At 46.0% G+C, this 15,474-nt stretch overlaps 1 protein-coding gene across 2 annotated transcripts in view; it reads right to left on the bottom strand.

Annotated features, from left to right (window-relative positions):
• The window catches only part of PLPP3 (phospholipid phosphatase 3), a 53,845-nt gene that overhangs the window by 23,610 nt on the left and 14,761 nt on the right, over positions 1-15,474 (bottom strand). Inside the window, exon 2 of one of the 2 annotated variants that reach the window (XM_040408262.1) lies at positions 4,064-4,221. In XM_040408262.1, coding sequence (XP_040264196.1) covers positions 4,064-4,221 — 158 coding nt within the window. Of the gene's footprint in view, positions 1-3,696; positions 3,855-4,063; positions 4,222-15,474 lie in introns of both variants that reach the window. The other variant, XM_040408261.1, reaches the window with a different exon arrangement.

The following is a 15,474-nucleotide window of genomic DNA, read 5'->3' as shown; positions in this document are numbered from 1 at the left end:
CTCTGTCCCATCCAGGATCCTCTGTCCCCTCCAGACTCCTCTGTCCCATCCAGACTCCCCTGTCCCATCCAGACTCCTCTGACCCGTCTGTCCCCTCCAGACCCTTCTGTCCCCTCCACACTCTTCTGTCCCCTCCAGACTCCTCTGTCCCCTCCAGACTCCTCTGTCCCCTCCAGACTCCTCTGTCCCCTCCAGACTCCTCTGTTCCCTCCAGACTCCTCTGTCCCATCCAGGATCCTCTGTCCCCTCCAGACTCCTCTGTCCCATCCAGACTCCCCTGTCCCATCCAGACTCCTCTGACCCGTCTGTCCCCTCCAGACCCTTCTGTCCCCTCCACACTCTTCTGTCCCCTCCAGACTCCTCTGTCCCCTCCAGACTCCTCTCTCCCCTCTACACTCTTCTGTCCCCTCTACACTCTTCTGTCCCCTCCAGACCCCTCTGTCCCCTCCAGACCCCTCTGTCCCCTCCAGACCCCTCTGTCCCCTCCAGACTCCTCTGTCCCCTCCAGACCCCTCTCTCCCTTCCAGACCCTTCTGTCCCCTCTACACTCTTCTGTCCCCCCCAGACTCCTTTTTCCCCTCCAGACACCATTGGCAGTGGCTTATCTCTCTAAAGCTAAAAGGACTGGGCAGTTGAAATCCAACATGCCTGATACTTTTCTCCCCTGTCAGGAGATCCTCACACACATTAGATGGTTGACCAGGAGGTAGCCATCATTTATCTGATATGTATGGCTAGTTTTAACCTCTATTCATTATGGCTCTGGAGGGTGGTAAGGGGCCCATAAAACCCCCTCCCCCTCTGGTAGACTCTGCCCATCCAGGTATTACATAACCTGGGGGTGACCCTAATCTTCCCGGGGGTATCAGCTGATGACTAGGGCCACAGGAGCCGGACATGGGTCGCCTGTTTTTAGAGAAGGAGTTCTCTTCAGTGTTTTACTTTGTTACCTCGAGATTGTCAGCAGTGACACACGAGACGCTTCTGTAACTAATCTCACATCTTGTCATTCACATTGTTATTATGGTCATTACATAATGAGACATTTGGTAAAATTCTTTAACATTCAATGACTTAATAACTTAATTAACTTAATCGCCTCAACTACAAATCACTTGGAATTGTGAAACTGGCGTCAGTGCTGGTGGCGTCACACAAGTCACAATCCCTTCAGATGGGAGATGTCACCTCTACATCACCCACTGATGTCCTCATGAGGTCTGCAAGCTCCACAATCACAGGGCTGAATACAGCCGCTGGACACTATTGTAGTACTACAGCTCTGAAGACCGCAGCCAAGATGGTGGTTGAGCAGATTTGTACCCCCTAATTAATATAATAGTTTACTGTTTACAAATAGATACAATCTAAATACAATGTTGCAAAACTTTGCAAACACTTTGCTTCTGCTTCCAAAGCTGCATTCACAATTCTGCTATTTTTTCCCAGCTCTGATCCCCCCCACCCCCTGCTTGTTTAGTATCTGTCCAGAGCATGTTCTGATGTTTTTTTTCTTTTTTTGTTAAAGAGATATTTCAATCTTGTAAGGTGATGGCACACTGCTAGGATATGCCATTGCTATACTGTATGACTGGCAGATGTCCAGCCTCTGGGATCCCAAAGGATCTTGAGAATGGAGGAGCCCCAGTGCTGTGGGCCCTCAGCAGCTTTTTCTTGCATGGTGGTCCTCCTGAGAACCCAGTTCCCTACACAGCTGGGTGACAGAGTGTCACTGTGCAAGAAAATAAAGTAAAGGGCTGAATCAGGATAACTGGCTACACTCCCACCAATTACAGATATATAATATCACTTTATGAAATGGAATACCCCTTTAAGACTTATATCAGACACTGAGGAACAGTCTGATATTGAAAAAGATTATCCCAGAATGCATTGCACTAGAGTGTACTGCATTATAGGACCCCTACTGGTAGATGTGTGTCTGTCACTAATTTCAAACTGAATTGTGAATGCAGCTCTGGCTGTGATTGGAGTATAAGAACATTACTAATAATGCAAAGTATTTCTCAGCCTTAAATAGATTATCTTTAAATATTTGCTATTTATTGGTTAAAGGTGAGCATACCCTTCAGCAATTCACAGATGACTTTTATAACATATATTACCTGTCACATGCAGAATTAACTATGAATATGATGACATCTACAGGCTCTATATTCCCAAACCTGAAGACTGACGCAAGTGCAATATGCCAGGCACATAGGTGGATTATGCAGTAAGCCCCGACCTCTGTCCCAGGAGGGCCATGTTCTATATAGAAAGCTCCAGCATGGGGCCCCGGGTGATCATAACAGAATGAATCCACATATGGAAGAAAAGCAAAGGATTTTCCCAACACCGATGCAAAAGCAGAGATAACGTGGAATAAATCAGCAGTAATTAAACCCAGATCCACATAAAACTCCAATAATTGTACTTGCTTCAAGAAACAAGAAAGGAAAAAAATTTCCCCCCAACTCTGGGTGAACTGTAATAGTGGATGAGAAATGGCTGCTCGATAATAGATGTTTTGGTAGAATTTATCTTTTCAGAGGTCAGAGCTCAGTTTTTTTATTTTTTTTTATTACAGAAATCCAAAAGCCCAGAGCGAAAAGATAAAAGAAAAAGAAAGAAAGAAAGCCTGCAGGTACCACTAGGGGGAGCTCAGTGTATACTGTATTTTATCAGTGCAGCCAATGTATGCAGAAATCTCTTGAGCTCCCCCTACTGGTGGCTGCAGGCAGATACCATTTTATCATGTCTAACCAGGGGGATTTGGAGCTCTGTATCAGAAACACAGAGTCCTGAAAATTTGACCTTCATTTCAGGTAATTAATAAACAGGATTGATACAGAACATTTAGCTGAAGAGTTCTTAACCTTCACGTGGGCACATACGGACAGTGAACAATTTCAGTTATTATAGTTCCTTTAAGGGGTTGTCCAACCCATTTTCATATACACTATTAAGGAATTCTGAGTTACAATTGGGGGGGGGGGGGGGGGGGGGGGGTCCTCTGTTTAGGATCATCTATGGGCCATAGTGGAGAGTGGTTACAAAGGGCATCTCTCTCTCTGGAGGACCTATTCTTTCCTGCATTACACAAATCATCCATTGAAATAAACAGGTACTGTGTAATACTTCACTTCTCCTGTAGAGGTGCTGCAGGGAAATCAAACGCTTAGTTCTAAGTTACCCCACAGATTGTCTCAGCATGGGGGGCACTTTATGATCAGTTTATCAGAGGTTGTCCAAAGTAGAGACTTTCTTTAACTGCTTTAGCGTAGTCTCCAAATGGACATCAATTTTAATAATATACAAGGCTTTATACCAAAAAATAATATTAAGGGATAACTCTGACTGCATTCCTAATGGTGACAACTGCCTTCTTTTTCTTTGTAAGAATGAATGACTAGTAGTCACAGCTTCACTGCTTTTTCTATCATTGTTACAATGTATCATAGCAATTGTGGTGATACATTTCTATTATCATAACAATGTATCTATAGTTATAGAAAAACTTCACCTGGTGGTTTTGAAGGTCTCCTGACAGAGGTCAGTCTCTGGGTTACAAGAAGCAAGGAAATTGGGAGATTTCATATCCCCTCGGTGGCCCAGAAGGTTAAGAACCCTTTTCAGCAGCAATTCATAGGAAAAAACAGAATAGATTTTTGTGATTGACAATTGACAACTTACAGCAAGGATGGAAATTAAAATGCCAGCAGCAGATAGCACAGCGTCACTAATTGTCTCTCCTGATTTGGTGGGGTACCGGATACTCTCATCCTTACAGTAGAACCCCCGATGATACGGTTGGATTCTGTTAGTTTCAATTATCAGGAAAGGGAGGGCGGCTACCCATAGAGCAAGAGAGAGAAACACAAAAAAAATAGAAAATACGTCAATGCACAAACTAATAGACATGAAAACAATGCACAGGGCAGGCGGCGCGGAGCAATGCAGGACCTCCCAGGGGTAATGATGATGACCAGGACTCCATCATTACTGGTAGAGGGGCGGCAGGGCTCCGCGGGGCCCGGCTCCTGTGCCAAGCGTCACTTACAGAAACCAGCGCCACCAGCACCCCCAGTGCCAGAAGCAATGGGATTGATATTGTGCTTTTCTTAAACTCATATCTGACGCTTTCATCACTGCAGAAAAAGCCCCTCTGGTAGGGTAAGATGGCAGATGTACAGTTGGTCACGACTGCCGGGGCACAAGCTGTTAGGACAAATAATGAAATGTCACAAATTACAATGCACTGGTGGAAATAATCAGCCCTGATTGATCAATGCAAGAAATGTCAGGTCCAGGGATCAGCAACCTCCGGCACTCCAGCTGTTCTGAAACTACAACTCCCAGAATGCTCCATTTACTTCTATTGGAGTTTGAACAGCCGAGCATGTTGCATGCTGGGAGTTGTAGTTATAAAGCAGCTGGAGTGCCAAATTTTGCTGATCCCTGTTAGGGATGAGCGAATCGACTTCGGATGAAACATCCGAAGTCGATTCGCATAAAACTTCGTTCCAATACTGTACTGAGCAGGAGCTCCGTACAGTATTAGAATGTATTGGCTCCGAAGAGCCGAAGTTATTGCTTCGCGAAGTCTCGCGACACTTTGGGTAATAACTTCATAAATTAATTTGTACTGTAAAAAAACATTTCCCGTTTTTTTACTGTACAAATTAATTTATAAAGTTATTACCGGAAGTCTCGCGAGACTTTGCGAAGCAATAACTTCGGCTCTTCGGAGCCAATACATTCTAATTGGAACAAAGTTTTATGCAAATCGACTTCGGATGTGTCATCCGAAGTCGATTCGCTCATCCCTAATCCCTATTAAAGTCTATAGCTCCACCATCAAACAGTATTCTCCAGTTGAAATCTACAGAGGTCTTGGTTTATACTCTGTTCACACCCAAAGCTGCATTTACAATTTTGCTGCTTTCCTGATATACTGTATGTGAGGCTGCATAGGGCGGACACAGGGTTAGCCACATCTGTCGGAACAAGACTGGCAGGCAGCAAAACATTGAATGCAGCTCTAGATGTGACTGGAGCAGAAACCATAATGGCAGACATCTTTGTATGATGATTTCCACTGTGAAGCCTGTTCAGACGTGGGGCAATAAATGACTGATACCGGTGGCATTTGACTTTATTCTTCTTCCAACCAAATAATTTGAAGCAAACGGAAAGCTGGGGCTTGTAGGAAAATTGGAAATTGTGCAACTTAACGCATTCCTACGTTCTTGTGCAGCCCCAGCCTTACAGCAAACATGATAATGTAGCAAGATGGTCACCTTTTACTTCTTAAAGGGGCTGTCTAGAATTTCCTGTGCAGGGGATGTGTCTGTCATAGCAGCTCAGCTCCATTGAAGCGAATGGCTGCAATACCGCACACAGCCTGTGCACAGGTGCAGCACATTTTTTTTGAAGATTTTAACCCTGGACACCCCCTTTAAGACAGGCATTACTCCTCTGACACGTTGCACAATAAACAAAGGCGAGCAGCGGCGCACAGTAACGTCTTTCTCCTGCAGACAGAGCGGCCTTCAGCACCTGGGAGGAAAGCAGCGCAGCATCTTATATAAACCAGGCTCATCTCTATTTCACTACCTAAACATTCGAGTAGTTGGCCAACTTGGCTGCGCTTGGCGTCCTGCGTGCCAAGGAAGACTGAGTCTGCACAGTGTGAGAAGCCAGGACTGCGAGGAGAACCTTTAGCGCATGCAAGATCCAACCAATCAGACGGCGGCAGGAAGACAACGCGGCCGCGGCCAGGTCCATGGTGCTTGAATTACGTGGCTTTGTGTCATTACTATTATTTTGCAGACAGTTTATTCTGCAAATGGCTCACACATGACAAACCTGTAAACCACATGTTGCTCTGTGGGGGAACGTTAACCACTTAATCCCTGGAAGACGGCCGCACGTGACAAACTTTGCACACGTTCGGTTATTCTGGGGGAAGCCATATAATCCTTTTGTTACTGCAAGGGATGAGGACTGAAGAGGGTAAGTGTTCGCAGATGCCGAGGATGATGGGGATGCTTACAAGACACACAATCATCAACTTATATCCAGGCTCCCACCTCACACGACCAATCGGATGGCAGAAATGGCCGACCGCGGCGCAAATGCAGGGATTGTCCAGTCGTATGTAAGTATGAAAACGTCTGCAATCTATGACTTTATATTTCAAGATCTCTGCTTGCCATCATTAAAAAGGAACATACTTGTTGACATTCAGTGGCGGAAATCTCCTTCTGACCTAAAACATCTCACAGCTGAGGGTTTGTTACATTTGTAACCAGTGTAAACAATCCGCTGTGAAGTAAACAGAGCAGCAGCGCTCCTCTTGTGATAGTTTGAGACAATGTATCGCTGCAGGTAAAATGTATCAATATGGAACATTAGAATGTAGATAATTGTAACAAACCCTCAGCGGTGAGAAGTATTAGGACAGCTTTTCAGCCATAAACAAGACTGAAGAACTGAAACACAAAACAGAATATGAAGTTGCATTATACCTGTACAATGAGGGGGGAGGGGGCATAGCATAAAAAGGCCCCTCCCACCAACATAACCTTGGTTCATGATATGCCTCCATATATTCATTCTATGTTCCACCCATTCCTTGGAGGCGTGCCCTACGTGCAGTTAACTCCACCCATGAGGATTAGCCCTGTAGCGGGTCACAGAGGGAAGAAGCTTGAGGCCAATCGGAGCCAATCCTATTCCTTATAGGACCCCATTTCGTCTGCAGGGGCTCCTACTATGGTGGGGTGAACCTCTGGCAAGTAATGCGCTGTGTAGTGTGAAGTGTGACCCGCCACTATTAACTAGTTAACTTTTTTCGGCCACTTTTGGGTCTTTTTATAACAATTTACGTGTGAATTAAAGCTCCTGGGTCCAAATGCAAAATCGGTACCAGATGTGCCATCTACTCGGTGCCATCTATAATATTGGTGTCTTCTTCTCTGCGCTCCATCAGTCATGGGCTGCGACTGCTGCCTCCGCACCCCTATGGTTATACCCCTGAATATCCTGACCCCCTTCAGATGTCGCCCCAATTTCCAGTGCAACAAGGAGCCATTTATTACCAGCCTGGCGAATGGAGCCACAAAGTCACTTTAGAGCTAATCTCCACATGACAAGGCTCGCCGGGCCGATGACGGAGCTTGGAAATTTCTCTTTAATATTTGGTAGCTGTTTAATTTTGGGAACGGGGCCAAGGACTAGAAAGGAAAACGAAAAACCCACCCTGCCAGGTCGGTGCGGGAGCGCCCGGCGGGGCGAGTGATACGAGAGGTAAGCGCGCATTCTAAATATTATGATTGCACGCTTGTGACTTGGGTGCTATTTTAAGCAGTTCAGGGCTACTGGTGCTGGGGGGGGGGGGCTCATTTGGGTTGTAATAGACGCTCAAATTATTGAAATTGGCTCCCAGCCAAAGTGGCTGAAAGTGAATGTCTTACATTCTGCCCGAGAGCTTTGAAGCTGCAAAGTTTATGAAGAAATGATGTCTGTGTGCACAGCGCCCTAGATGAACACTGTGCTGCAGCCTCCGCTCACCGACCACCGCTTATACCTCACGGGAGGTGACTAGTAATGTCCTCACGTCTTCAGCCAACAGGGGTTACCCAGGTCATGGGGCTTTGTCCTGAAATCTATCTACCTGTCTGTCTATCTATCTATATCATATCTATCCATCTCCTATCTATCTATCTATCTATATCATATCTATCCATCTCCTATCTATCTATCTATCTCATATTTATCTATCTATCTATATCGTATCTATTTATCTATGTATCTATCTATTTATCTATCTATCTATCTCCTATCTATCTATTATCTATCTATCTATCTCATATCTATCTATCTATCTATCTATCTCATATCTATCTGTCTATCTACTGTATCTCATATGTAACTTTTTTCTCCTATCTACAAATCTTTCCTTCCTTGATTCCTTCCTTTCTTTTCTTAATAAAGTTATTTTCCTCAAGTACTTCTGCAATGCCATACAGAATCTCCTCCTGACGTACCCAATGTGCCCTGTGGGCATCTCTGTCACCAAGGAGTATAACTGTTGCAGAAATGTCCGCCAGCGTCCTAGTCACCTGGATGGGTTTGCAGACAACATTCAGATCTGTCACGTGTAACCAACCCTAAAGATCTGGGTGGAATATAAGCCCCTTCTATTCTTAGTGCATTCATCTCCCATGTACGGATCCATGTGTCGCCTCCACAGGCAGGAGCCACAGACCATCATTATTTTTAAGTCCTAGTGACGACTCTTATGTTCTGAATTCCCTGGGAAACTAGCAGATGGTGAATAATCTTATACTGGTATCTCCAGCTACTAGAAACATTCCAGCTCCATGAGAACAGGATCTGATCCGTCCTCCCGTTATCTGCAGCCTGGAGTAATAATCCACTACAACAGAGTATAAACCTCTACAAGTATAGAAGCTCAAAGAGGGATACAAATTGTTACAATGTTACAAGATAACTGAAATAAATAGCAACACTGCTAACAATAGGAAAGCGTGGAAGGAGATTCCATTTGTCCAGGACTTTGCACCCCTACGGCTCCAGCCACCTGCACCCTTATCTATTGGCGTTCGCCCCCATCGTGCCTTTCTCCTCTCCATGCTGCAACAATACCTCCGGGCACCGGGTAATTCATCTTGGGTTGACTCCACCAAAATAGTGACAATTCCAGGAAAGCTGGAGGAAGGAACCAGATAAGATACAGCTCAAGATTTCCATTGGCTCCACCTAATGTGCAATTAAAGACCCTTCCCCTCTAATAATTTATCAGAAGTGGTTACAAATTGTAGGAAAGCTGGGTGACAGTCAATCAGGACATCTTTACAGCTCTTAAAGGGATGGTCATTCAGCTTTCCTGGATTACTGAATGCCAAATCTCCCAAGTTCGGCGGTGCTCCAAACTCCTCCCTAATACAGCAGCCAATCTGATGAAGCAGAGCTGCATCCTTAAAGGGGTTGTCTGATTTTCTGATCTGACGACCTATCCTCAGGCAGGCGGTCAACATCAGAAAACTGGACAATCCCTTAAAGTACATGGGAACATCAGAGCACAGCAGAGGATATATCACTAAGTAAGTAGGTAGACTTACCATCCATTCAGGTTCCCATCTGAGCATGTGTTTTCACAAAACAGTCAATGCAGATGAGCAAAGCTGCAGTGTAAAGCATAAGGGAGAGAGAAAGCAGCAGCCTATGACTTAGCAGGGGATGTAGAAGTGCATTGGTTACCCAGCTTTCCTAGAAACAGCTTGGGTATAGTTGTGATTTCAGAGGAAATCCATTTAGGTGGATTTTAATGACTCAGCGTCACTTTAAAGCAGAACAGCGGCGAGAATTAAAAGCGTATATAATGGAACGTTAGTTGCAGTAGCCAATTCAAGGACAGTGCGGGATTGTGCACGGCGGCTTTAATGGGCGATTTCCGCCGCAGTAACGACATTTCTGAATCTCATAAAAGCCAATGATAGTAAACACTGGGTTCCTGCCGCTCCGCAGTTGCCGCCGTTTGGTGAATAGCTGCTTAATGTAATATCCGATTCAGCAGAATCCCAGGATGCGGCTATAAAGCAGCAAATTTATGTATCTTGTGCGTCCCGGCCGAGCGCCAGCCGCCGCCTGTCAATGTGTCTATTGTGGATCTGGAAATCTCTCTTCAGTGTCGACAGCTGCCACCTGCACAAACAGCGCCGGCTCTGAGTACGGATAAAAATCCAGGCCCGCGACTGCGCAGGGCGGAAATATTACTAGCCTCTCCAGAAATCCACTGATCACTTTTTTTAAGGAGGGGGATCCTTTAAGGTATTTCCTAAATTTGGGTATATGGACTATTAGACCCTCCATCACTTCTGTGTCGCTAGTGACCCCTGAAAGTACAATGTGTGGAGAAATACGTAGAAAATATAGTGCAGCCGACAATCGTACTGTGAGCGGCCTCCTGACCATCAGATTTCTCATTTCTAGGAAAGCTGGATGGAATTTACAGAGAAGCTGCAATATAGAGAGATAGATATGAGATAGATGAATAGATAATAGATAGATAGATAGATAGATAGATAGATAGATAGATAGATAGATATGCTGACAAAGGGCAAAATCTAGAGGACGATACACAAGTACAGAGAAGAGTATATCAGCGTCTGGAGGAACGACATAAGAACATCCCAGAAGCTGACAGTATACCAGAGCCTGCAGAGGGAGCACAAACTGGCCCCATATCTGGAGAAACTCCCCAATCCAAGAGACCGACAGATCCTGAGCCGGTACAGACTGAGCGCCCACAGCCTGCCCACTGAATCCGGGCGTCACCGACAGAGGTACATGCCCAGGGAGAGCAGACTGTGCCAGCAGTGCGACCAGGAGGCCGTGGAGGATGAGGCTCGTTTCCTGCTGCGGTGCCCCAAATACTCAGCAGTGAGGGAGACTGACTTCAGGAGACTGTCTGATCTCTGCCCAGACTTCACCTCCAGGAGGAGGAAGAGAGACTCTCCATACTGCTGGGGGGAGAGGAGAACACAGCGGCCACAGCAGCCCAATATATTACTGCCTGCCATAGACTGAGAGGAGCCTGATATACCATGGACTCCTATACCCCCACCCTGGATGTGTCCCCATCCCCCAACCCTATCCAATTATTTCCCACTTGCTTTGGCAATGCTAAAATGTATTTAGTCCTGCCAATAAAGCTTTTTTAGATAGATAGTTAGGAGATAGATAGATAGATAGATAGATAGATAGATAGATATGAGATAGGAGATAGATAGATGATAGATAGATAGATAGATAGATAGATAGATAGATAGACAGATAGATAGATAGGTACAGACTGAGCGCCCACAGCCTGCTCATTGAATCCGGCGTCACCGACAGAGGTACATGCCCAGGGAGAGAAGACTGTGCCAGCAGTGCGACCAGGAGGCCGTGGAGGATGAGGCTCATTTCCTGCTGCGGTGCCCCAAATACTCAGCAGTGAGGGAGACTGACTTCAGGAGACTGTCTGATCTCTGCCCAGACTTCATCTCCATGGAGGAGGAAGAGAGACTCTCCATACTGCTGGGTGAGAGGAGAACACAGCGGCCACAGCAGCCCAATATATTACTGCCTGCCATAGACTGAGAGGAGCCTGATATACCATGGACTCCTATACCCCCACCCTGTATATGTCCCCATCCCCCAACCCCACCCAATTTTTTCCCCACTTGCTTTGGCAATGCTAAAATGTATTTAGTCCGGCCAATAAAGCTTATTTGATTTGATAGACAGATAGATAGATATGAGATAGATAGATAATAGATAGATAGATAGATAGATAATAGATAGATAGATAGATAGATAGATAGATAGATAGATAGATAGATAGATAATAGACAGACACCTGTAGATAGATAGATAATAGATAATAGACAGACACCTGTAGATAGGTAGATAACTATAACGAACATAAATCAAAAAGATTGTTCCCAAATTTTAGACTTAAATCCTTTGTAAGAAAGAGAACATTGCCGGATAATCTCCAGGATGGCAGACAGAGAGCTTCTGAGAGCGCCACGTAACGTGAGGAGCATCTAAACTGCCCGGGAATATCGGCGGCATTCAGACCGGGCTAATTATGCTTACATTTGCTCAATCACCTGGCCTGAATAGGAATTCTGCCGGGATAAATCCCCCGCCTTTGTGTTGTGGCACGCAGGTTTGTGAGGATCACATGGTGACAAGGGAGTTCTTTCAATTCCCACGGGAGGGATTTCGCTGCGATGGTGGCTGAGCCGCTGACCTCCATTCACCGCTCTCCTACTCCCAGAAAGACAAAGGCCCAGCTATGAAGGAGGCATTGTGTGCCCCCGCTGCATCCCTAACTGTGCCGCCTGTCTAATGCCCACCAGGAGTGAACAGGTTAAGGTCTTCGGCCAAATCCGTCATTCATCGGGTCCCAGTACAATGTCCGCACTGTCCTGATGCAGAACATCAGACGGGTCCGCCCCAATGTCCCCCCATACGCAAAGCTCCGCTCCACCGTCCTGGAAAGGGGAGCAGAGGGAGGCGGCCAGTCTTCGGGCAGGACCACACGGTCAGGGTTCTGCGGGCAGTTTTGGAAGCCAAAATAAGGAGTGGATCTCTTTTTTGAATTCACTCGAACTGGTTTTGGCTTCCATGACTGCGCGGAAACCTGATCTTGTGGCCGTACCCTTAGGCGGAAATTACTGCAACCGAAAATATAGTGGTGGGAAACAGTACCTGTGGGTGTGAATGCAGCCTGCTGATTGGCTGGGGAACATGCTTCATATCTATAGGCTATACTGTAAATATTTATAGAGCGACCCCCATACATCACCCATAAATCCGGGGGGAGCTCCTGGGTCACAGTCAGGAGAAGTCCAACGTAAACCCCTTTAAGTCTTTAATTCTAACCAGAACTCCCTTTAAAGGGGTTTTGCAGAATGGGATCAACCATACCGCTTTCTTCAAAAAACAGCGCCGCTCCTGTCCACAGGTTGCACCTGGTACTGCAGCGGAGACTCATTAACTCCAATGGAACTGAGTTGTAATACCAGACACAACCTGTGGACAAGTGAGGCACTGTTTTTGGGAGCAGCCATGTTTTATTTAACCCTTTATTGAAATGTAGGCCGTGTAACAAGTCCAGGGGCAGTAAATGGGCACCACTTGGAGCACCGTCTTGTGACGCTTAGAGGTCTTGTCACCACCCTTCCCACAGAAAAGCAATTCTTCTATGGTCCCCAATTGCCAAGGGGCATCAAAGGTAGGTAGAACTTACAGCAGCAGAGTGAATTGGAAAAGCTGGCTACAATGTAACAGAAATGATGACTCCAAGTAACTGTATCCACTCCGCTGCTCGCGTACAAACATGCAAAGCCAGACAGACGGACGGTCAGGTTCCTGGGCCCTCATCAGACACTGCATTAGTCACCGCTCCGCTGAATGCACCAATTAATCAGGGAGCAACAACTTTACCGATGGGGGTTGTGAGGATTTCTAAAAGGTAATTCCTTAAGACCCTGAAAAACAAGAAAAGTGCAGCACCTCATAAAGAGAGAAGGAGCTGGCAGGGGCTCGGAGCAGGACCGAGGGGCTCCTAATTACAGGAGGCTTTTCTGGCCAAAGCATCATCAAGGGAGGAGGAGGGGGGGGGGGCACTAATCAGGGCGGCCTGGGAAAGGATGTAATCAGCAGAGCAAGTAAGACTGGTAGTGTCCGACTGGGACTGTGTCATTATGTCATTAGGAGGGGTGTAAGGTAAACTACTGAATGGATAGGCGGCATTCTCAGTGATGTCACTGCTGATCTCTAGTGAATGGATAGGCTGCATTCCCAGTGATGTCACCGCTGATCTCTAGTGAATGGATAGGCTGCATTCTCAGTGATGTCACCGCTGATCTCTAGTGAATGGATAGGCTGCATTCTCAGTGATGTCACCGCTGATCTCTACTGAATGGATAGGCTGCATTCCCAATGATGTCACCGCTGATCTCTAGTGATGGATAGGCTGCATTCTCAGTGATGTCACCGCTGATCTCTAGTGAATGGATAGGCTGCATTCTCAGTGATGTCACCGCTGATCTCCAGTAAATGGATAGGCTGTATTCTCAGTGATGTCACCGCTGATCTCTAGTGAATGGATAGGCTGCATTCTCAGTGATGTCACCGCTGATCTCTAGTGAATGGATAGGCTGCATTCCCAATGATGTCACCGCTGATCTCTAGTGATGGATAGGCTGCATTCTCAGTGATGTCACTGCTGATCTCTAGTGTATGGATAGGCTGCATTCTCAGTGATGTCACCGCTGATCTCTAGTGAATGGATAGGCGGCATTCTCAGTGATGTCACCGCTGATCTCTAGTGAATGGATAGGCTGCATTCTCAGTGATGTCACCGCTGATCTCTAGTGAATGGATAGGCTGTATTCTCAGTGATGTCACCGCTGATCTCTAGTGAATGGATAGGCGGCATTCTCAGTGATGTCACCGCTGATCTCTAGTGAACGGATAGGCTGCATTCTCAGACGATAAGACACATGATAAGATATATAAGATGCGGAGAAGGATGAGTTGCTGACACTGAAGTCTCTGGGAGAAGTAGGAGGCGCTGTTTGACTGCTGGGTCCTGCTGCCTGCTGGGGCGGTGCTGCGGCGTCGGTGGTCGCCGTGCAGCGCTGTGCCAAATTTAGAGTAGGGTCCCATTCAAAGAGGTAACCTTGTCGCGGTGAGTGGGCCTATGCTTTTTGATCAAATTGTATAGTAACGCCTCATGTACAGCATGCAGCATAAGGGTAGGTATATGACAACTTGTGCTGAGAAGCAGTTAGATAAACGCTTAGTATTGAGGATGTGCGATCCAGTTCTTTTTCTTATATTTTACATGTTTAATTAAAGATCCTTCCCCTCCTACAATTAGAGGGTAATTAGTTTCTCCAAATGTCTGTCCGGCCTCACATTTGACTGGAAACGGAAAGGAAGGTTTTAATATATTATAGAGAGCGTTGAGTAATTGCATTTCCTCTGTAGTACTTATCCTGGGTATTCTGTTTGCTCTGTCAATGGAAAATTAAATGATGCTCCGTAGGTGTGCTCTCGGCCTATTCACCCTCCGCTATCCCCGATGAGACCTGCAGGACCCTACAGTAACCACACGGCCTTCTACTAACCCATGGACTCCCTACTGTATCCAGATACTTTGTGCAGCCCCCATGTTTGCTCTCTAGCACCCAGCCACTTGAGTTGGCACCATCTAATCATTAACGCCTGAGAGCCTCTACAGAGCTGCTGCTATCTGGTCTGTAAGCAGAGTTTGCAGATAAGCCTGTGCTGACAGATCGTCCCTCCATTGTCTTCTCGAGTGGGAAAGCTGCAAGAAAAACCCCAAGCTGTATGGCAAGCGCAGTATGGCCGGGTCCTGGAGGAGACCACAACGAAGTGATGATGATGTGCAGCCCCCGGCTGAAGGATATGACAGCATGGAAGAGAGAAGACCATTATCTCCTATAGCACCAATATAATCTGTGACACTTATGTACTGGGAACAGACCATGGAGGACGGTGTTCCCAAGAGCTAGCAATCTAAAGAGATAAGGAGGCAATGGACACATGGTGAAAAATAATAATGAATGCAATCTCCCATTTGATCCCTATAGTTCTCCTATGGGGCTTGTATTGATATGTATTTGGATACAAACTTTCCATTGTATCCTCCAATCCTTGTTTTTATAAACCTCCAGCAAATTTGTATCAAAGAAATAAGTTACTAATTATTTAAAAGTAAATTAACCACCTAATCTCAGGTTACTGTATAATGAAGGCACTAATCTTTTTATAAAATTCCCTTATACAGAGAGCTGAGCATGCATGGGTCTCCAATACTCTGCCAGACATATCTGGGGGCAGAAACAAAGGATTGGG

This window comes from Bufo bufo, chromosome 9 (genome assembly GCF_905171765.1).
Source record: "Bufo bufo chromosome 9, aBufBuf1.1, whole genome shotgun sequence".
Classification (NCBI taxonomy): Eukaryota; Metazoa; Chordata; class Amphibia; order Anura; family Bufonidae; genus Bufo; species Bufo bufo.
This window is presented reverse-complemented; position numbering and strand designations above follow the sequence as displayed.